The sequence below is a fragment of the Leucoraja erinacea genome, chromosome 33 (assembly GCF_028641065.1).
Source record: "Leucoraja erinacea ecotype New England chromosome 33, Leri_hhj_1, whole genome shotgun sequence".
Taxonomy (NCBI): Eukaryota; Metazoa; Chordata; class Chondrichthyes; order Rajiformes; family Rajidae; genus Leucoraja; species Leucoraja erinaceus.
This window is the reverse complement of record NC_073409.1, coordinates 11,765,289-11,788,368: the sequence shown is the minus strand read 5'-3', so window position 1 is coordinate 11,788,368 and position 23,080 is coordinate 11,765,289. Positions and strand designations below refer to the sequence as shown.

At 46.7% G+C, this 23,080-nt stretch overlaps 1 protein-coding gene across 1 annotated transcript; it reads left to right on the top strand.

Annotated features, from left to right (window-relative positions):
* The first annotated feature begins 2,031 nt into the window (after positions 1-2,031).
* cilp (cartilage intermediate layer protein, nucleotide pyrophosphohydrolase) lies at positions 2,032-22,934 on the top strand. Its single transcript, XM_055661335.1, has 9 exons — positions 2,032-2,322; positions 5,485-5,647; positions 9,209-9,478; positions 11,770-11,952; positions 14,511-14,579; positions 16,022-16,336; positions 16,974-17,082; positions 18,118-18,275; positions 20,093-22,934. Exons 2-9 carry the CDS (start codon positions 5,584-5,586, stop codon positions 22,462-22,464), a joined length of 3,540 nt encoding a protein of 1,179 aa, XP_055517310.1. The 5' UTR covers positions 2,032-2,322; positions 5,485-5,583; the 3' UTR covers positions 22,465-22,934.
* Positions 22,935-23,080: the final 146 nt, after the last annotated feature.

Sequence of the window (23,080 nt, the reverse complement as noted above, 5' to 3'; positions counted from 1 at the left end):
GAAAAAATGACCTGATCAAAATGACCGCTGGATGTTGCCCTTATATAATTATACCAGGATCAAATACGGTGCGATAAATAATCCAAAAAATCATTGTCAGCAATAAGTTACCCTAGGGTCAACTACTTTGGGCTTAATAACTGTGGGATCATCGCCTTGGGATCTATTACGCTGAGATAGCTATCCTGGGATTGCTGGCATTGAGACACCACAAACTGGGAGTCAATATCCTTGGGATCCATAATCCTTGTTTAAATTATCCCAAGATTTATTCATTTAGCTTTGTATAAATTGCCCTGGGAAAAATTAACTCAAATGATTCTGGATTTCATGATCCTGTAATTAATTCTCCCCCCAGGTTGCAATTCCTCAGCATTCATAAACCTGCAATAAAATATTCTGAAGATAAAACACTCTTGAGTAATTTACCATAAAATGCTTTACCCCAGGGAAAAAAATTATCCTGGAATATACATGATCTTGGGAATTCATCTTTACCGTGGCAAATATTCCTCCAGGTTATATTAACCAGCAAAAATTACACTACATTGAACATTAGGTTTAGGATTATTATTGTCATGTGTATCAGAAAACAGTGAACAGCTTAGTTTTGCATGCTATCCAATCAGATCAAATAGTACTATACATAAATACAATCGTCAAACTCAAGTCCAGATATAGATAGAGAGAAAGAGAAAATACTAGTGCAGAATATAGTTCTCAGCATTTTAGCATTCCAGTTCCTGAAACAAAGGTCCAATCACTATGGAGTAGAGGTGCACTGGGCAGGATTCTAGCCATTTAGAAGCTCTGATAACAGAGGGGAAGAAGCCGTTCCTGAGTCTGGTGGTGCGCGCTTTTAAGCTTTTGGCAGACGGGAGCAGGGAGAAAATGGAATGGCCGGGATGGGCTGTCTTTCATTATGTAAGCTGCTTTTTCAAGGCAGTGTAGATTGTAGATGGAGTCAGTGATAGGAAATCTGGTCAGTGCGATGTTCTAGGCTGCATCTACTACTCTCTGCAAATTCTTGCGGTCTTGAGCAGAGCTGTTCTCTAACTAAGCTGTGACCAACCCAACAATATGGTTTCTATGGTGCATCTGTAGAGCTTTGTATGAGGCATTGAAAATATGTTACATTTCCTCAGTCTTCTAGAGGCATTGGTGTCTTGGCTGTCGCATCAACGTGGTTGGTCTACAACTGATGGTTGGTATAACTAAAGAACTTGTACTTTGAACCATTTCCACTTCTGCACCATGGATGCCGATTGGGGCAATGTACCCCACCATGCTTCCTGAAGTTAATAACTAGCTCCTTTGTCTTGCTGACATTGAGGGGGAAGTTATTGCCCTGACACCATGATACTAAATTCTCTATCTCTTTGCAGTGCTCCGTCTCATCATTGTTTGTGATCAGGCCCACCACAGTGGTTTCACCTGCAAATGTGTCGGTGGGAGTCAGAGCTGAATTTGGCTATGCAGTCACGAGTATCTGAGCAGTACATTAGGGGACTGAGAACGCATGTTTGTGTTTTCTGACACAGAGACCGAAATCAGTGAGTGAGGACACCTCCTCCACAATAATCCCACAAAGCCAACTCTTACAATAAGTTGTTACAGTTCTCTTAAGACCAGTCTGAAGAAGGGTTTCGGCCCAAAGCGTTGCCTATTTCCTTCGCTCCATAGATGCTGCTGCACCCGCTGAGTTTCTCCAGCATTTTTGTGTACCTTCGATTTTCCAGCTTCTTAAACCCATCTCTTGAGATGCTGCCTGATCTTTTGAGCTACTCCAGCACTTATTTTGTAAATCAGCTTCTGCGGTTCCTCGTTTCTACACCAAACCAACGCTGCTGGCTCATCTCTGGAGAGAAGGAATGGTTGACGTTTCGGGTCGAGATCCTTCTTCAGACTAGAATTATTGAATTAGTTCCTTAAACTAATTCACGGATTATAGGTAACATAACTGATAAGTGTGGTCATGTGGGGCTCGGGCAAGGAAGTGGAAGTGAAGGTGAGGCCACAGAAGAGTCATCATCTCATGAAGTGGGGCAGCAGCAGACTGATGGGGCGAACGGTCTCCTCTCCCTATTTCTGCTCTCTGTCCGTCGGGCTTTGCTGCCTTTATGATGCCGAGCTCCCACAGCTGTTGGCTCGGCTCAGCTTTTGATCAAAGGACCAGGTTTACAGCTCCCAGACCTTATATAAAGCCACACTGAGAGTTCCGGAGCAGTCTAGCAGATGTCCTCGCCGATCAGCGAGACGTCGCCGGCCTTTCTGCAGCGTCTGACTCCAGGCTGGAGCGGAGCGGAGCCGGTGCGGGACGGGGTGAGTGGAGCCGGGACACCGGGTAACAAGCGCTTGGGTATTGGCGAGTGCAACACAGCCGCAGCCAATCCAAGCTTCAATGCTGCAGACTGATGTCCCGCGGTAAAGCCATTGAACTCGCAGATTCAACGACACGGGTTCGATCCCCACCTCCGGCGCTGCCTGTGTGGAGTTTGCACGTCCGCCCATGTTTCAAAGACGTGCGGGTCTATGGGGTAATTCGCCCTACAATGTGAGCGAGGGGTAGAATCTGGGGGGGTTAATGAGAAGATGGGCGAATGTAAATTGGGATTCGTGTTGCATTAGTGTTGGTCGGCATGAACTCGATGGCCCGAAGGGCCTGTCCCTTGGAGCAGGTCGGTGGTGTCTGCGAGTTCCCTGGTCCCATGAGAGAATAAGTAAGGAGAGAATTGCTCTGAGAGTTGGCCTAGAATAGATGGGCCAAATGTCCTCCTTGTTTAGGTGTGAGGCTTGAGAGATTAAGGGTGGAAATGGCACCTGATAGGAGGGTGCACACTCTGGGGATTAACCTTTCCTCTGAGCTGAGTTTGGGACATGGGACAGAGATGGATGGCTGGCTCAAGTCAGCCTTCCCAACAACCATCAGGCTATTAAACGCTACAACCTCCAAATAAGCTCTGAACAACATCGACGGGGGCATTGGTTTTGTCTTTTTGCTATTGTTTATTTGTTGTTTATGTGTATGTATGTGTGTGTGTGTATATATATATATGTGTGTGTGTGTATATATATATGTGTGTGTGTGTGTATGTATGTGTGTGTGTGTATGTATATGTGTGTGTGTATGTATATGTGTGTGTGTATGTATATGTGTGTGTGTATGTATATGTGTGTGTATGTGTGTGTATGTATATGTGTGTGTATGTATATGTATATGTATATATGTTTGTGTGTATATGTGTGTATATATGTGTGTGTGTATTTATATATGTGAATTTATGTATATATACATGTATGTGTATTTATGTGTGTATGTATACACACAACAATTTTTCTTGTTTTTTATATTATTTACTGTGTACTATGTTTATGTATTTGTGCTGCTGCAAGTAAGAATTTCACTGTTCTGTCTGGGACATTTGACAATAAAACACTTGACTTGTAAACAAAGTGGGTGACTGGTTTCCACACTTTTTGAGCCATGCTGCTGGTCATGATTTCACATGGAATGTGGGGGGGGGGGGGGGGGGGAGAGGTCAAAGGGGATGTTACACTTGGTCTGCAGACACAGTAATGTCGCTAACCTTCTGTCGGTCGGACCTGATCAAAACCTACAGCAGATCCAAATAGAGAACTAAGGTCACATTGAGGAGACCCAGGAGGACAGGAATAGAGCGAGTGGTTAAATGATTGATGACATTTCATGCAAAGAAAGGAGAAAATTCACAGTGTGTGAGGATGATCTGGGGAAGGATGGGTCACACAGTCCCTGTGGCCATCCCATGTTAGGTCTTTATTCTCTGGAGCGCAGAAGGTTAAGGGGGGACTTGATAGAGATCTTTAAAATGATGAGAGGGATAGACAGAGTTGATGTGGACATGCTTTTCCCTTTGAGAATAGGGAAGATTCAAACAAGAGGACATGACTTCAGAATTAAGGGACAGAAGTTTAGGGGTAACATGAGGGGGAACTTCTTTACGCAGAGAGTGGTAGCGGTGTGGAATGAGCTCCCAGTGGAAGTGGTGTTGGCAGGTTCATTGGTATCATTTAAGAATAAATTGGATAGGCATATGGATGAGAAGGGAATGGAGGGTTATGGTATAAGTGCAGGCAGGTGGGACTAAGGGGAAAAAAAGTTGTTCGGCACGGACTTGTAGGGCCGAGATGGCCTGTTTCCGTGCTGTAATTGTTATATGGTTATATTGTTATATGTCCCACTGCCCACAGCCAGTTCTTTCCTCTCTGCGTCATTCAATCTCCCACCGACCACAGACCTTTCTTTAATCACAGGCTCCAACTTTCTTTAAAGTCCCTGGTTCTTTAAATCACTAACATTTTTCCAGCCCAAACTCCGAGGCATAATGTTAGATTCCAAAAGTGAGGAGCTGGGGTTTAGAACATAGAACAAGTAACAGTGCAGTAAATGGTGTAACATGAAGGGTCAATCTAAGATAGAAACCACATTGCACTTATTAATGCCTCAATACTCCCTGGGTTGTGCACCAAAACATCACTCACAGCCACCCAGTGAGAAATTAAAACTAATGAGGGCAACAGCATGGCCTTAAAATCAACCACAAAACTGCACTCTACGTAGCTTTCATGTAAACCATGGAAAAATGTCACAGTAATAACAGCTTTTATGTAAGTTTGTACTAACCCTTGTGGTTGTTGGTGGGTTAGAAGTTAAAATTGTGAAACCAGAACTCCGCTCACTATAATACAGCAGCCAATAATCCAGTCCACACTGAGGATTGGTTAGTGTGAAGCAGTAAGCCATCATTAAACTCCATCAGCACCCCTCTCACACTGCCACAATAACTACACCCACTGCCTCACTGCACTCGTGAACCAGGTTCAAATATAACCCTGGGTGATGCCTGAGACTGTGTGGATTTTCCCTGATATTCCAGTTTCCTCCCACTTCCCAAAGTTGTGCGGGTGGATTAGTTGTCCTCAGTGGAGTGAATGACTGGAGAATTGAGGCACTGGTGTGTATGTGTGAGAGAGACTGGATTGCTGGGACACATGGGATTATTGAACTGATGGGAATGCTCTGGTAGCTAGTGTAGACTCAATGGGCTGAGTAGCCTCCTTCCATGTCTTAACAAAATAAAACCTGCCTCATTCACGGACCCATTCCCACATCCTCAACAGATCCTTCTTTCAGCAGATATGAACACTGAGGGATAATTGTCCTTTATGTGCAGTAAAGTTGGCAAAACTTTAAGGGCTGTACTTAAACTAAGCTATAAACCCCCTCTAGTTTGGAATGATCATCGCCCAGTCCCCCCTGAATACTATTTAATTTCTTGCACCAACTCATTTTCCTCCCATTTACTACAATTTTAGAGCATAGCATATAAACAGTACAGGATAGGAACAGATACATTGCCCCAAGATATTTCCCCCTCTCTCCCTCTATGTCAGTGAGGGCATGTACAGCCAGTACAGTATTCTGTTTTAACTTTGTTTTTTTAGGGATCTGCTCTTGATGGTATTAAATGAGATTAGGTGTTGACATCTGAAGATCAGTGGTCTACGAAAACTCAACGCAGCTGTGGGAGCAGAATTAAAGAGATGGAATTGAACTGGGCTGCCACCACCCTGCTCCTCACCGCGATGGTCTGTGACGCAGTACGAGGTGGGTGTTGGGCTCTCTCAGGAATTTCCTGACTTCTTCAAAACTTGTTGTTTGCAGGAAATGTGCTTATATTGTATGCAGTTGTGAGCCTTTGGATTTAATTGGACAATCACCTGATCTGTGAATATCTACCTCGCATTTAATCCGGACTATCCTTCGAATTCGTAGAATCTTCATGATTTAAAGAACATAATTCAGGAGGAGGTTGGACACATGGTCTCTTGGCACCAAATCGATTACAGTTTATTTACTGGTAGACAAAAAATGCTGGAGGAACTCAATAGGTGAGGCAGCATCTATGAGAGAAGGAATAGGTGACCTTTCGGGTCGAGACCCTTCTTCAGACTTCTTCCCTTTCACCCTGAGCTTTGAGGAGATGTCTTTGATCCTGGCAGCAGCAGGCCAGAAAAGACCAGATTAAGAACCTGGAGATGGTGAATGCAAAAGTTCTCATCTTCCAAACGCCATAGATTCCATAAAATGCCACATTAAATGTAACTTGGCTACTTTTGACAGGAGGGAGAGCAAAAAATTAGGAACTTTAGACCAGACAGCATGACATGAGCATCAGAGGAAATAGTGGGAGTATTATTAAGGTAGAGTAAGTGGACTCTAAAAGAGTGAGAATAGGGATGGGCAGACATAGCCTAGTTTGATGAAAACATGACAGTTCTGTTGAAACATTTTGAGGTTGTAAATAGCAAGGTCGATAATTAATTGCTATGGTACGTGTGGATTCTTTAGAGGCCTTTGATGTGTGATTGCGATATTATTAGATAAAATTAGAGCACTGGTTATTTGTTGTTTATTCTGGTGTGGATTGAGGAAACAGAATTTTGGAAACTGAGTCTAACGGGATTGGTGATGGCCTCATTTATTCTTAATCTATATCTTGAACTTGGAAAAGGGGATCAAGTGTGATATGCCAAGTTTTGGGTGAGGTTGGGGAAACTGCGAAGGAATAAACTGGTGAATGGGTGAGGGAGATCTAGTCAGAAGCAGTGAAGCATCAGAAGGCAAAATCTTTCCAGATGTCATTTCAAGCCCCATTTTTCTTTTTGCTTGTTTGTCTGGTATGATATTTCCAGAGAATAACATACATTCTTCCTGTATTTACTGAAAAGATTACAATTCCCCCTTGAGAAATTTGACGGACAAAAGCTTTGGAAATTTTATCTCCCAACAGCAGAAATCTTCAGTGAAGCTGAACGAGAAAATCTGTTTTATCAATTAGGAAAACGGCATGTAATTTGTCAGCAACAATGACAGGTTTTGGGAAGCTCATGCAAACCCTTGAGAAACAATCTTCAAACAAATCGTGCTTTTAAATACTATTCCAGGTAGATTGTGAATGCTTCCTCAGTGAACTTTCAGTGAATTTATATTTTGGGATGGTGGGTTATTTGTCTGTCTGTGACAGAGTTGTAATGAATTTATTTCACAGATGTCCCTTTACATGATACAAAACATTTGTTTCTTAAAGCACTGGAACATTTATTAACTGCAGGTTTCATTCTGCTGAGTGGAGTCCTTTAGAGTTGCTTGTGAAAGATAATTTGCTTTTCTTGACTAGAAGTTCTGAATGTAAAAGTAACATTGTAAATGGCATGTGAGCAACCACTCAGCAACTAAAAACTTCACAAAAAGAGGCAAGGAAAACAATTGTCACTTTTACAATTTAGATTGTTGAGTGGAATATTTTCCCTGGTTCTATGTGTTCAGTTCTTTCTGTCATCTATGGCCCATAAAAAGAAAGACAGCGACAGAAAAACTTGACATGATAAAAATGTGTCGGTTTTCAGTCTAAACAGTGAAGACACGAGAGACTGCAGCAGCTGGAGGCCTGGGCAAAAAACAAAGTGCCGGGGGAACTCAATGGGTCAGGCCGCATGTTTGGAGGGAAATGGACAGTTGATGTTTGAGGTCAGGACATTTCTTCAGTCTGATGCTGCTTGACCTGCTGAGTTCCTCCAGCACTTTGTCATTTTGCCAGGGTTGGAGAATTAAGAACTTCGGATGGAGGCGATGGCTGCAGCCTTTATAGCTCGCTGCAGCATGGAGTTTGAAAATGGCGCCAAACCTGGCGACTCTTGTATATGGTCTCAGTAGGCTATTTTTATACACTTTGATATCTTGATACACTTATAAAATCTGGGATTTTATTTATCAACAGTAATAATTTACTGAACTATATGCAAAAAAATGGATTTCACTATACCTTGGTACATGTGATAATAAAGAACCATTGAACTATTAGAGGGCTTAGGTTTGAAGTGAGAGGAGAAAGATTTAATAGGAACCCAAGGGGTGACTTCATTCAATGGGGGTGACATGTGCATGGAGCAGGCTGCCACTGTAGAAGTAGTTGAGGCAGGTACAAGAATCTATTGAAAGATATTTGGACAGGCACATAGATAGGAAAGGTATTGAGAGATGTGGGTCAAATGCAGGTAAATGGGTCTAGCTTAGATGGGGCATCTTGGTGACATGGAGTTGGGCTGAAGGGCCTAGTTTTGAGGTTTGCGACTGACTTGGTATGAGGACAAATGCAAAGTGTGATTGTATTCTTCAAATTGATGGTGCCTTGTTTAAATCTCATGAATGAAACGGTATATTTAATTTTTTGAGCTTTGTAAGCACTTAAAGCTAAGAAGACATTTAAGCAAGAATAACGTGTGTGCCAATGAAACTATCCCCAGACAACCAGACAACACAACCTAACATTTCCCTCTTCCCTCAGTATAACTCAGTTTTAACTGCCCTGCATTCTTAGGGATAACGTCTGCCATACGATACGATAATCTCTCACCCACCACTTAAAATTATTCAGCTTTGATCTCCAGACAGCGCAGATTTCAACATGCATTCCAGTGTTGCACTCTAAGCTTTCTCCGAGGTGGCACACACCCTCCTCTGGTCGTTGAATTCTACAGTTCCTTGAGAAAGCAAAACATGATATGAGACTGAATTATACTGCTACAAGGAAGAAATGTTAAGGTTGCTATTGAGGTTTTGTGGTTAGAAACATAGAAAATAGGTGCAGGAGGAGGCCATTTAGCCCTTCGGGCCTGCACCACCGTTCAATATGATCATGGCTGGTCATCCACAATCAGTAACCGGTGCCTGCCTTCTCCCCATATCCCTTGATTCCTCTAACCCCTAGAGCTCTATTTAACTCTCTTCTTAAATTCATCCAGTGAATTGGCCTCCATTGCCTACTGTGGCAGAGAATTCCACAAATTCACAACTCTCTAGGTGAAATGTTTTTACTCATCCCAGTTTTAAATGGCCTCCCCTTTTTCTTAGACTGCGACTCCTAGTTCTGGACTCCCCCAACATTGGGAACATTTTTCCTGCATCTAGCTTGTCCAGTCTTTTTATAATTGCATACGTTTCTATAAGATCTGTCTGAAGTTGGTTTCACTGCAGTTGAGATCAGTGTCCGACTGGTCTGTGGAAGAAATTAGAGCCAGGAATGGAGTACGTGAACAATTGTACAGTTCCCTTCCATCAATCTTTGCCAAGGAAAGGGATGCAATAAATAACACCTCCTTGTTTCAGGGCATTGGCAGTGGACGCCCTGGTTTAATATCGACCACCCTGGGGGGAGTGGCGACCACGAGCAACTTGACGCCATCCAGCGATACTACCCGGACCAACTCTGCCAAACGCCACTGGGAGTTGAAGCTCGCACCGTACATGGTGTCCCTGCCGCGCTGACGGGAGAGGCAGTGCACCTCAATCACCAGCATGGGTTCTGGTGCGTCAATGAAGAGCAGCCCTCGGGAAAACACTGCTCCAACTACGCGGTGAGGTTCCGATGTCCCACGGGTAAGAGCCGCCTTTGGGTGAGACTGAAACTGACTCGCCATTCTCCCAGTCTGCACTTGTTCTTGTACTCTATCCCACAGGGAGGAAGATGAGCTGGAAAGTTTGGCAAGTGCAATTTACCGCTGACAACGCGTTTTCTGAGTAATTTGGGGAGGACATTCAGGATAAAGCTGTGAGACGTGGAAAGGAAAATCTGTGAGGCTGATTCCGATGTAAAATAAAGCAGGAGTTGTCACTAAGATCGGATGGGGGGGAAAAAATACCAAAAATCTAAAATGCAGGTAGCATCTGCAGAGGAGAAAATAGTGCTGGTAGACACTTTGAAGAAGCCTCTGAAGAAGGGTTTCGGGCCCGAAACATTGCCTATTTCCTTCGCTCCATAGATACTGTTGCACCCACTGAGTTTCTCCAGCACTTTTGTCTACCTTCGATTTTCCAGCATCTGCAGTTACTTCTTAAACACTGATCCACAAGCACTGCTGGGGTATCATTACTAGATTTGAGGAGCTTCCAGCATTAACATAGATGCAATACATTCTGGTCATGTGCTTTTTAATTTTTTTCTTTTAAGTTGTCATTAACTCAGAAGAGAGGAACCAATCTTATCACTGTCCATTGGTCTACTTATCTTCCGGCTATGTTCTGCTTTATTTTTCTCAGTCCACCAGCACTCAAATATTTCCATCAGGGTCCTTCCAACTTTCTCCCACCAACCCATCCCCACTGCCCCTCCCCCACCGATCCATCCCCTGACTCCCATCCCCCACTGCCCCTCCCCCACCCACTGTAAGAGTCAGGAGGTCATGATGCAGCTTTATAAACCTTTGGTTAAGCTGCATTTAGTTCATAGAAACATGGAAATAGGTGCAGGAGTAGGCCATTCGGCCCTTCGAGCCTACACCGCCATTCAATATGATCATGGCTGATCATCCAACTCAGTATCCCGTACCTGCCTTCTCTCCATACCTCCTGATCCCTTTAGCAACAAGGGCCACAGCTAACTCCCTCTTAAATATAGCCAATGAACTGTGGCCTCAACTACCTTCTATGGCAGAGAATTCCACAAATTCACCACTCTGTGTAGAAAATGATTTTTCTCATCTCGGTCCAAAAATACTTCCCCCTTATCCTTGAACTGTGACCCCTTGTTCTTGACTTCCCCAACATCGGGAATAATCTTCCTGTATCCAGCCTGTCCAACCCCTTAAGAATTTTGTACGTTTCTATAAGATCCCCCCTCAGTCTTCTAAATTCTAGCGAGTACAAGCCGAGTACAAGTTCAGTTTATTATTGTAGTCACATGTTACGAGGTTCAGTGAAAAGCTTTTGTTTGCATGCTATCAGTGAAAGAAAAGACTCTACATGTTTACAATCAAGCTGTCCACCGCGTACAGTTAGAGGATAAATGCATTTGGAATATTGTGTGCAGTTAGCCCCATTACATGAGGTATGTGGAGGCTTTGGAGAGAGTGCAGGTTCACCAGAATGCTGCCTGGATTAGAGGGAATTGGATACGAGGAGAGTTGGACAAACTTTGAATGTTTTCTCTGCATTGAAGGTTTAGCGGTGAACTGGTAGAAGTTTATAAAATGAGAGGGAGAAATAAGTGAGATTTGATTTGTTTTAGTTTAAACTTTCAAGATTGGCGGGCATAGCTTTAAGCTCAGGGGGAAGATTTAAAGGAGATGTCCGGCACAATTTCGTTACTTAGATGGGTGCAGGAAACATGTGGCCAGTTGTGGTGGTGGAAACAGATACCACAGTGGCATTCAATAGTATCTAATTTAAAGCACTGATTCCACCAGCCACCCTGTTTCAAATATTGTTGAACCAAGGCTGGAATGAGAATTCACCAATCTTTGCACCAGGGCTTTCAGATGGCCAAAGAAGGGGTGAGGGTGGTGTGTGTCAGAATGAGAGTTAAAGAAATGATTACTCCTCTCAGGAGGGATGATGTACTAGAAAGATGAGGCTGTTTGGGTTGTACTGCGATCAAAAAGCTGTGAGAATGGTGATAATGGACAATTCCCTGAGAGCACAGAGCAGCAAACACAGAGGCAGATTTCTGAGCTGCAGCATAACTGGCCGGCCAATGGTCACTGGGTATTTGTAGTTGTATCAACTTTAACTCACGCAGAAATAGTGTAAAAGGCGTCGAGGCGCAGAATTCAAAATCAGAATATTCCTCAAGGTGAAGAAAATAGATAAGTGATAAATGATAAACAGAGTGAAATATAACTTTATATTTTGGAACAATTTAACACAAAACAACCCAGAGTTTCTTTCTTCAGGATCTGCTTCTAGGGTGGCTTTGAGCTCGTGGTCAGAGTGGGCATCCTGCAGTGCAGGCTGTGAGCAGACTGGAGTGCAGACACGGAGCCGCGCTTGCCCCACAGCTCAGCTGCCAGACTGGCGCCAGCACTGCCCCGGCCCCCTGCAGGAGGGGCGGATGTGCCAAGGCCAACCTTGCACAGGTACGTGCATCAATCACACTGCTCATGTTCCAGGCTCGACTGCCGGAGTGGCAATAATTAGCAAGTTTCCTCAAAGCTCATGTGAAAGCAAAGGTTGGTGCAGCAATCCTGACTTCACATGATTGCTCAATTCTAACGATCCCTTCCTTCATGAAGAGTGGAATCAGAGATGAATCTTCTCCCAAGCATCACTCCCCCCTCATGTAGTTACACCACTATGTGACACGCAACAATATTTACTGCATTAAGAAGGAAGGAACGATATTTTAATTCTGGTCAGTGGGCAGGCTTCCATGCAACAATGAGTCAAGGTGTCATCTCCTCACCACAACCTCTAATCTTGATGTTTGATGCATTAAAGATACTACAGGATTTTCTATAGGGCATTTACACAATGCAGGATCAACTAAAGAGTGGGTCAGGAAACAAACTACACCATAGGCACATACCGCACTGCCCCCCCCCACAGTACCACACTGCCCCCCCCCACAGTACCACACTGCCCCCCCCCCACAGTACCACACCCCCCCCCCCCCCACAGTACCACACTGCCCCCCCCCCCCCCAGTACCACACTGCCCCCCCCCACAGTACCACACTGCCCCCCCCCCCACAGTCCCACACTGCCCCCCCCCCCACAGTCCCACACTGCCCCCCCCCCCCCCACACTGCCCCCCCCCACAGTATCACACTGCCCCCCCCCCCACAGTACCACACTGCCCCCCCCCCCACAGTACCACACTGCCCCCCCCCCACAGTACCCACACTGCCCCCCCCCCACACAGCCCCCCCCCACACTGCCCCCCCCCCCACAGTACCACACTGCCCCCCCCCCCACAGTACCACACTGTCCACCCACTGCCCCCCCCCCCCCACAGTCCCACACTGCCCCCCCCCCCCCCACAGTACCCACACTGCCCCCCCCCCCCACACACAGTACCACACCACACCCCCCCCCCCCACAGTCCCACACACAGTACCCCCCCCCCCCCACACACTGCACTGCCCCCCCCCCCAGTACCACACTGCCCCCCCCCCACCCACGTACCACACTGCCCCCCCCCCACAGTACCACCTGCCCCCCCCCCCCCCCCCCCCCCTGCCCCCCCCCACAGTTACCACACCCCCCCCCCCCCCACAGTACCACACTGCCCCCCCCCCCACACCCTACCACACTGCCCCCCCCCCCCACAGTACCACACTGCCCCCCCCCCCCCCACAGTCCCACACTGCCCCCCCCCCCACCCCCCACACTGCCCCCCCCCCACACCACACCCCCCCCCCACAGTACCACACTGCCCCCCCCCCCCCCACTGCCCCCCCCCCCACAGTACTGCCCCCCCCCCCCACACCACACTGCCCCCCCCCCCCCCCCTGCCCCCCCCCCCACAGTACCACTGCCCCCCCCCCACAGTACCACTGCCCCCCCCCCCACAGTACCACACTGCCCCCACTGCCCCCCCCCCACAGTACCACACTGCCCCCCCCCCCCCCCCACAGTACCCCACACTGCCCCCCCCCCCCAGTCCCCCCCCCCCACAGTACCACACTGCCCCCCCCCCCCCCACAGTCCCACACTGCCCCCCCCCCCCCACAGTACCCACACTGCCCCCCCCCCCACAGTACCACACTGTACCCCCCCCCCCCCCACAGTACCACTGCCCCCCCCCCCCCCCACAGTACCACTGCCCCCCCCCCACACAGTACCACACTGCCCCCCCCCCCCACAGTACCCACTGCCCCCCCCCACACAGTACCACACTGCCCCCCCCCACCCCCCACTGCCCCCCCCCCCCACAGTACCACACTGCCCCCCCCCACAGTCCCCACTGCCCCCCCCACAGTACCCACACACAGTACCCCCCCCCCCCCCCACAGTACCACACTACAGTTCCCACACTGCCCCCCCCCCCCACAGTACCACACTGCCCCCCCCCCCCCCCCCCCCCCCCCCCACAGTACACACTGCCCCCCCCCCCCACAGTACCACACTGCCCCCCCCCCCCCCCACAGTACCACACTGCCCCCCCCCCCCACAGTACCACACTGCCCCTCCCACGGTGCAGTGTTCCCTCAGCACTGACCCTCCTATGGGTCATAAGGTCATATGGGATAGGAGTAGGATTAGGCCATCCATCCATCGTCCACTCCGCCATTCAATCATGGCTGATCTATCTCTCCCTCTGAACCCCATTTTCCTGCCTTCTCCCCAAAACCTCTGACACCTGTAGTAATCAAGAATCTATCTATCTCTGCCTTAAAAATATCCACTGACATGACCTCTACGGTCTTCTGTGGAGGCCAAGAATTTCACAGATTCACCACCCTCTGACTGAAGAAATTTCCCCTTGTCTCCTTTCAAAAAGAGCATCCTTTAATTCTGAGGCTATAACCTCTTGTCCTAGACTCTCCCACTAGTGGAAACACATCCACTCTATCCAAGCCTTTCACTATTCTGTACGTTTCATTGAGGTCCTCCCCTCATTCTTCTAAACTGCATCATTATTGATCATTCCATTTATGAGTAATGGTGGTTTTGTTTTTGTGCTCTACTCACAGTGACTCCCCCAACAGACTTGAGACTGCATAGTCTTCCAGCGAAGAGCGGTGGGCAACAGCAGACTGCCGGTAATATCTGATCTGATCTGCTCTTCATTGTAAAGTGGTTGTAAAATAAATCCCATCCCATGACATCATCTTCAAAGGAAATACCTTTATCATCTGTGAACAATTCAAAATTATTGGCAGTGATACCTCAATGGTTCCTTGTTGTCACTTGTGCCTGGGTTCAATGACATCTGACTTTTCACACTTCCGATGGAAGGTCGTTGATCTGAAACTAGGTTGGGGTTAATTTTTTAAAGGGACAACTTATTAGTTTAGTTTTAGTTTTAGTTTTTTTTAACTTAAAAAAAAAACTATTCTGATCAAATGCTAAGTCACTAAATGTGAAAAATATTCTTGTTAAGATTTAATGTCAACTGATTGCAAATTGCTCTTCCTCCATCTCCTCCGTGGATGCCCTTGAGCTGTGGAGTTACCCAGAGGCACTCTAGTATTGTGACCCTCTCCTCATTCCTTGCACAACTTCCAGTCCTGCATCCTGTGGTTACCCCAGAGGGACTTTTCTGAGCAGTAACAATACAGTCGCCATTTCCCTTTGGCTACAGCCAGAGTTCAACCAGAGGTTGAAAATCTCTTGGGTCTTCAATGCAATGTTTCCCTCTCACCCTCGATACAGACAGAACATTATGTTCCTAATTCACTATGATTGTAAAATAAGAACAGAAAATACTGGGTCACTTGGAAAATTTTACAGATTCTGTGGAACAAGAAACCAAGTTCAAGTTTCAGATTTCATTAGATGTAGGGGAATGTCAGAGGTACGCAGGTTTTAAGATGCAGAGAAAGTGGAAGGGAAGAAATAGACAAGATCCATGAATTGCAGGAAGAATACAAGGCTGTAGAGTGAATACTGGAAATCCAAAATAAAAATCCTGGAATACGATTGTACGGGATTATTGAACTTGATGTTGTGTCTGAAAGACTATAATCAGCGAATATATTGTTACTTAATTAGAGGAGCAGCGAGAGTAGAAGGGTGGAGAATACAAGTGGTGGGCGAGTAGGAGCTGAGGATCGCAGTAATGGGTGAACAATCGACAATCTCCTGTCATCTGCATGCAGAGGAAACGCTGCTGTCAACAGAGCAGTAGATTTAACTGAATGAAGTAAATCTCTGCTTCATGGTAATTATTGTTTGGGTCCCTGGACAATGGGAAGAAAGGAGGCGTATTGGCTGGTGTTGAGGGTGCACAGCAAGTTGCTGAGACATGGGGAGAAACTGAATTATGCAACAAGAACACTCTCTTGGGGATGCTGAAAGGGGAAGGATTGGGAATTGTACCTGGCGGTGTATGGGAATTCTGCAGGATGATCCCTTGCATGAAAGTTGAGAACAAAAAGAATTCCACTCAGCCTGGGAGCAGAAAGAATAGATCTGGATTGCGTAAGGGAATGCTTTGGTCCTTGAATTAATTCTGACTGAGCTTGACTGGGGTGTGTTGCAGGTTGTGAGCTAAGGTGTGCCATGGGCCGTGTGAATGCAGCGTGCACCCAGTGCATGTGTGAGGACCATTCCCTCTATGGTTCAGTGCGACTCCAGGATGGGGCTCCTGCCTCCGAGGCAACTGTTCACCTGAGGGGAAGCTCCAACAAAGCCTTGACCGTCTGTGACAATAACGGCAAGTTTAGGATACCTGGCCTCTGTCCTGATGGAAAAACTGCCTTGGAGATCAGAAAGCCTTATTATGGAATTGCTGTTGTCACACTGCACCAAAGCACCAGCAGAGTCTCCACCATCGACATAAAGCTCAAGAGATCCGGTAAGGAAATACACTACACCTCCGCATGTACACAGCATCTAACAGGAGGCACGTAATCACACAACACACCTGTCATTGTTACACAGTCCACTGTTTCACATTTCCCTGTTGTGTTACACGCCTTTCACCAACACACAAATATTACAAATACAGAGACACAAAGAGACTGGAATCTGGACTGGCTAACAATCTGCTGGAGGTACTCAGTGGATTGAGCAACACCTGTTGGGAGAAAGGGATGGCCAACATTTTGGGTGTTTACTAATACAGTTGCCCCTATTATATGGCACGTGTGATCATACAACCTTCACAATTGTACAGTCCTCACTATTGCACCTCATTTACAGCACGCATGCTTCATTTTAACATAACTATTATTAGTTACTATTCATTTCCCTATTCCACACCCTTCAATATGAGACCACCTTTGTACACACTTCATTATCACTTCTGTGATAAATAAATCATCAAAACACACAGACCACCTGAGACACCTGATAGTTGCAATGATGCAACTCATCACAGCTCTGCAACCAGTAACCAACCCATATAAACAAAAAAACTGCTGTAACAACCAATACAACCAGTGGCATAATTTTTAAAAAGTACTCACTGTTTTTGTTAAATCTTTCTGCAGAGAAGCCTTTCATCAAGAAACAACCCCAGAGCAAGGTCAGGCGCGAGGGGCAAGATGTCACCTTCTGCTGCCAGGTTGTGTGCAATCCTCCCGCTAACAAGTACCTTTGGTAAGAACCTCTCAGTTTTGTTTGTGCTCCTTTATCTTTACCTTTGTCCCTTGCAGTCCATGTTACCTCTGTGGGGTCAGCGCCAATGGTGATTCAATCAATGGTCCAAAGTTGGATTGGTCACCAGCAATTGGGCTCAATGTTCAGGGCCGGGACTGCTGGTCGGAGAGGATAGAATCTGTTGAGGGTTGGAGTTGGTGCCCGATGGTGGGGTTAACATTGGGGCTGCGATCTGGAGCCATGAGGTGTTGGGGCAGGGACTAACTGGTTGAAATATTGCAGTCGGTATTGGGATGGGATCATTGGTTTAAATGTTGGGATCTGTATTGGGATGGGATGGCTGTTTGCATATTGGGATGGAATAATTAGTTGGAATGTTGGATCTAGACTGGGCAGGTACTAAGGGTGGCTTCAGTAACTGGGCTGGAGTCACTGATTGGGGCAGTAGGACTGGTATTAGGAGGTTGTTCAGTTGTCAAGAGGTTGGGGTTGGTAGTCAGAGACTAGAGACTATCGGAGACGGTGGAATAGTACAACTACCATTGTTTCCTTAACTAAACTTGCTGTACCCCACCCACCCAACCAACCATGTCGTACACCCATACATCTAAATGCGCCCTGGGTTCCTCATCTTTATTCCCCAACACTGCACTTTTTCCCTGTCTGCGCTTCCTCGGCTGTTGTTTTGTTCCTCCTCTTCCTAGATGTTTAGTAAATTCTTTCCTCCTTCATCCTGCTGTCAAACCAGTCCAAAAGCTCCCCGAGGGCAGCAACAAAATGTTCACAGTCACTGTGGTCCAGCCCTGGTGAATTGCAACTCATCCCAACTGATTCCAATGGCCACCGAATCTAATGTTCTCCCCCAATGGGCATTTATAGGCACCTCCATCCTTGCTGTGTCCTGACAAGGCTGCATGGCTCATTGAGTCTGCTCCAACCTCTGTCAAGATCATAGTTGAGCCAAAAGGCCTATGTATGCTATCTAGTCATATGTTTTGGCTCATGGTTTTGTACTATTTTCTTCCATTGATACAGGTACCACAACGGTTCTTTGTTGGATGCAAGGACAGCAGGATCTGGCAGCGTGCTGGTGTTACACCAGTTGCAGCCACAGCAGGCTGGGCAATACATGTGTCATGCCAGCAACACGCTGGGCTCCATCAAATCCAAGCCCGCCACACTCGCTGTAACAGGTCAGTCCTCTCTTCACTACACCAGGGCTAACATTCAAGGAAATAATCAGACTGAGGAAGTTCAAACTCGTGTGCAGGTTGGGTACGTTTAAGTGGGACTTCTTCTCCAGCGCATTTCGCCACTGCAGGTCTCCTACAGTGATCAGTGGTCAATGTTGTAGCATGATTTATGATCGGAAACAGTTCAGACGTATTTATTGAGGCATAAGTGTTGACCCAGAGTGGATGGAGGAACTCTGAACTAGTCCCAAGAAATATTCTCCATCCATATGACAACTTAGCTCCACCTAGTGCTGACACAGCACCTCCTCAGTGGAGATCGACACAAAATGCTGGAGTAACTCAGCGGGAAACAGGCAGCATCTCTGGGGGGAAAGGAATGGGTGACATTTCGGATTGAGACCCTTCATCAGACCCGACCTGAAACCCTCTTGACCAGAAACATCACCCATTCCTTCTCTCCAGAGATGCTGCCTGGCCCGCTGAGTTACACCATCATTTTGTGTCTATCTTTGGCGTTTGTCTTGGATTGTGTGACCACATACAGAGTATGTCCCGGTGCCTTGCCTGTATATGTTCCAGTGGGATTACTCCCTGAAATTTCCTTGAGCGTACATTCCTTCCAGGGGATTGGAATGGGCTTTTCCTGGATTGAACAAAGGTTCCATTGAGTGACATTTAGTCTTTGTATAAACCAGTCTTGAAATAAAGACATCCTGCAGCATTTGAGGCTTTAACTGGCTACATTTTTGTGCATTTTCTCCACTCTTTAATAGGACTTGTCTTTTCCTTTTAAATAAACATTTCCAGAGCATCCTAGGACTTCCTCGGTTTTACTTGTCGCTGTTATTTCATACCCATACACTCACTTTGTTTTCCTAATTCAATCCTGCACCTTCTAAACTCCTCGTGCAATTTTGAAATGCAAAGCTCTAACATGTCTGCGTTACTCAACATCCATCAGGAGCCAGAAATATCTTTGCAGGAATATACTTTATTTCTCAAGGTGTGAGGATTGTTGGCAAGGCCGCATTGAATCTCATCACTTAAGTAAGTAAGTTTATTGGCCAAGTATTAACATACAAGGAATTTGCCTTGGTGCTCTGCCCACAAGTAACAACATGATATACAGTGACAGTTACGAATGACTCAGAAAACACTATGACATCTTTGACACTATGGACTTAACACCTTTGAGATGGTGGTCATGAGTGGCTTTCCTGAACTTCTGCATCTGCTTGAATGCGCTCCCACTGGGCTGCTTGGGAGGGTGTTCCAGTACTTAGACCCAGTGACGGAACAGTCAGGGTGTGACTTTGGGGCAACCCGTGAAGGTGCTGTTTCCTTGCAGTCTAAACACTGCAGATCCCATCAAGTCTTGGATGGTATTTACCTTTGAGTAACTGGTTCCAGTCCACTTCTGTGAAACCATTCCTCACCTTGTCATGTTCACTGCTTACAAAGTGCTCCGTCAATAAAGTCAGTGCCATCTCCTTTCTCAGGCTTGCTATGTTCTGATGTAAAAAGTTCATGCATTTCAACAATTCCGCGCCTTTTCATACAATGTGGCTGGATTCTATTTAAAACCAGCACGGGTCTCTTTGTGAAGATACTCTCGGTCACGCAGCTACAGATACCCCTGGCTCTCCCTCGCTGGGCAGGTCTGGCCTGATGGGTGGTTCTGACATTTTCTGCTTTTGCCACCGGATTGTACTTGCATTTTGCTTCCAACAGAACTCCCAATTGTTTTGTTCTTTGAGATGCCATGTGTGCGTGCCTGTGTGTGTGTGTATGAAGATCTGTTCTTGTTTCCACAGTGCGGGCCGCTCCTTCGTGTAACCCGACCCCTCAGAGCTACTTGATACGACTTCCTTCCGACTGTTATCAAAACCTGAGCCAGTCTTTTTACTACGATGTGGGTAAATGTCCAGTAACTGCATGCGCCGGCACTCAAGAACCAGAGGGGCAGTGCAGAGATGCAACAACCTATTGCTGTGGAGCTGTGAAACTAGAAGACAGGGTGATTTCCTGCTCCATGTACACACTTCCCATTCGAGTGGTGAATAAATGTGGATGCCAGAGATGTGTCGATAGCAAAGCAATTGTCCGTGGCCGTGCAGTGGCTGCTGACGATGGGGAACCCATGCGTTTTGGACAGATTTTTATGGGTGGAAAAAAAATCAGCATGACTGGGTACAAAGGCACCTTCTCAATTATGGTTCCTGCAGACATTGACAGGTTAGTCCTCACTTTTGTGGATCGCCATCAGAAGTTTGTTAATACCACAAAGGTACTTCCCTTTAACAGAAAAGGAGGTTCTGTGTTCCACGAGGTTAAACTTCTCAGGAAAAAGCCAGAGATAATGTTGGATTGTTCCATCAGCAACACCATCAGCCTCGGGTCAAAGGGAAACCAAGACCCAGTAGCTGAACTGGAGATCCCACCCAACTCTTTCTACAGGGAGAATGGGGAAATATACAGAGGGTTGGTGAAAGCCAGTGTCACCTTCCTAGATCCAAGGGATATCTCACTGGCCTCAGCAGCACAAAGTGACCTCAACTTCATTAACGAAGAAGGTGATGTTCTACCTTTGAGGACATACGGCATGTTTTCTCTGGATTTTAGAGATGAAGTCGCAAACGAGAGACTCAATGCAGGACAGGTGAAGCTATTTTTGGACACTGCCCAAGTCAATATACCAGAACACTTGGAGCAAATGAAGCTGTGGTCACTCAACCCTGAAACTGGCTTCTGGGAAGAAGAAGGTTCCTTCACTTTTGTTCGAAGCCGTCGAGGGAAACGTGAAGAGCGAACCTTCCTGGTGGGCAACATGGAAATTCGGGAGAGAAGGCTTTTTAACCTGGATGTCCCAGAAAGCAGAAGGTGCTATGTGAAAGTTCGATCCTTTCGAGGTGATCGATTTACGTCGGGAGATCAGTTGGAGGGAGTGGTTGTATCTCTCATTAACCTGGAGCCCACGCCAGGATTTGCCTCCAACCCCCGGGCGTGGGGTCGCTTTGATAGCGCGGTTACTGGTGCCCATGGGGCTTGTGTGCCCGCTTTCTGTGACGACCAGCAACCGCACGCTTACTCTGCTTACGTGACGGCGACTCTTGGAGGAGAGGAGCTGGAGGCTGTGGCTTCCTCCCCCACTGTGAATTCCAACACAGTGGGTGTTCAAGAACCCTTTCTGCACAAGCTCCAGTACAGGAGGTCAGATCATGAGGATCCCAGAGATAAAAAGACAGCTTTCAGGATAAATGTGGCCAAACCCAATGCCAACTTACCAGCGGAAATAAATGGTCCCATTTATCCATATGAGAAATTAAGAGAGTGTGAAACTGCTCCTTTTAGTGCCGGCCATTTCCGATTTTACAGAGTAGAGGGGGACAGATACGACTACAACACCGTGGCTTTCAATGAAAATGACCCAATGAGTTGGACGGAAGACTACCTGGCGTGGTGGCCACGGCCAATGGAATTCCGGGCTTGTTATGTAAAGTTGAAGCTGAGTGGAAGGCATGAAATTACAGTGAGATCTCGAAACATGGGAGGAACTCACCCTCGGACAGTGGGTCAGATGTACGGGCTCCGGGATGTGCGGAGTACACGTGATATGACCCAGCCTGGCGTTTCTGCTGTTTGTCTGGAGTTCAAATGCAGTGGCATGCTCTACGACCAAGAGAGGGTCGACCGCACACTGGTGAAGATCATCCCTCAAGGTCACTGCCGCATGGAAAATATAAACAGCATGTTACGGGAATACCTGGTCAACCACCTGCCTCTCGCTGTCAACAATGACACCAGTGAGTTTACCATGTTGGCTCCACTTGACCCTCTTGGCCACAATTATGGCATCTACACGGTGACTGACCAGGATCCAGTCATAGCCAAAGAGATGGCACTGGGGAGATGTTTCGATGGAAGTTCAGACAGTGTCTCGAGAGTCATGAAGTCTAATGTAGGCGTGGCATTGACCTTCAATTGTGAGGACAAGCCGGTGGGTCACCAGAATGTCTTCCAGACCCTGCAGAACTTCCCAGGACAGCAGCCTGTATATAATCAGAGGATGGGGAGAGGTAAGCGAGGCCGGGGAAAGGGCGTTAAACTGCGAGGACTTCGCCTGAACAAAAAACTGAGGAGACAGAGGGAGGTACCCAGGAGGAAGGCATTCCAGCCTGTTGTTTAGTGACATGGTCAAAGCAGCACTTTGCTCCAAACTGCATCGTTTTACAGGGTCAAGCCTTCCTTAAGGAAATTAGTTCCAAATATTCTATGAACTGTGATATCAATTCTCTATTCTATTTATTTCTGATACTGTTTCATAACAGTGGTTTCCAGTTTGCCCTAGATACCATGCATTCAAGCAATTCTGTGTTGGAACTGGCATTCAGCAGCTTTCTCCAAGTGCCAACTTGATCTTGCTACAACCATTGATAAATTGGATAGGTATATGGACAGGAAAGGAATGGAGGGTTATGGTCTGAGTGCAGGTAGATGGGACTAGGTGAGGATAAGTGTTTCGCACGGACTAGAAGGGCTGTGATGGCCTGTTTCCGTGCTGTAATTGTTATATGGTTATATAATTATTGCATACTCTGCTTGTAGTTAGTATTATGGAATATATGATGTTTGTAAAAATAAATGGCTCACATTTTACATCTGCATTGTTCTGCTACATGTGATTCTGCTCACTAACAGTGTGTAATCCTGAAGGACTGTGGGGGGGGGGGGATTGCATGGGTTGGGGGATGGGCTTCCTTACAGCTGAGCAAAGCTCTGGGAGATGTTCGAAACCATGTGCC

Bases quoted from the DNA above. Each gene is read 5' to 3' on its own strand.
- cilp (XM_055661335.1), top strand. From the start codon at position 5,584: ATGGAATTGAACTGGGCTGCCACCACCCTGCTCCTCACCGCGATGGTC. The intron at 11,953-14,510 runs GTACGTGCATCA...CTCTACTCACAG, and splicing joins CCAAGGCCAACCTTGCACAG to TGACTCCCCCAACAGACTTG. The intron at 18,276-20,092 runs GTCAGTCCTCTC...TTGTTTCCACAG, and splicing joins CGCCACACTCGCTGTAACAG to TGCGGGCCGCTCCTTCGTGT.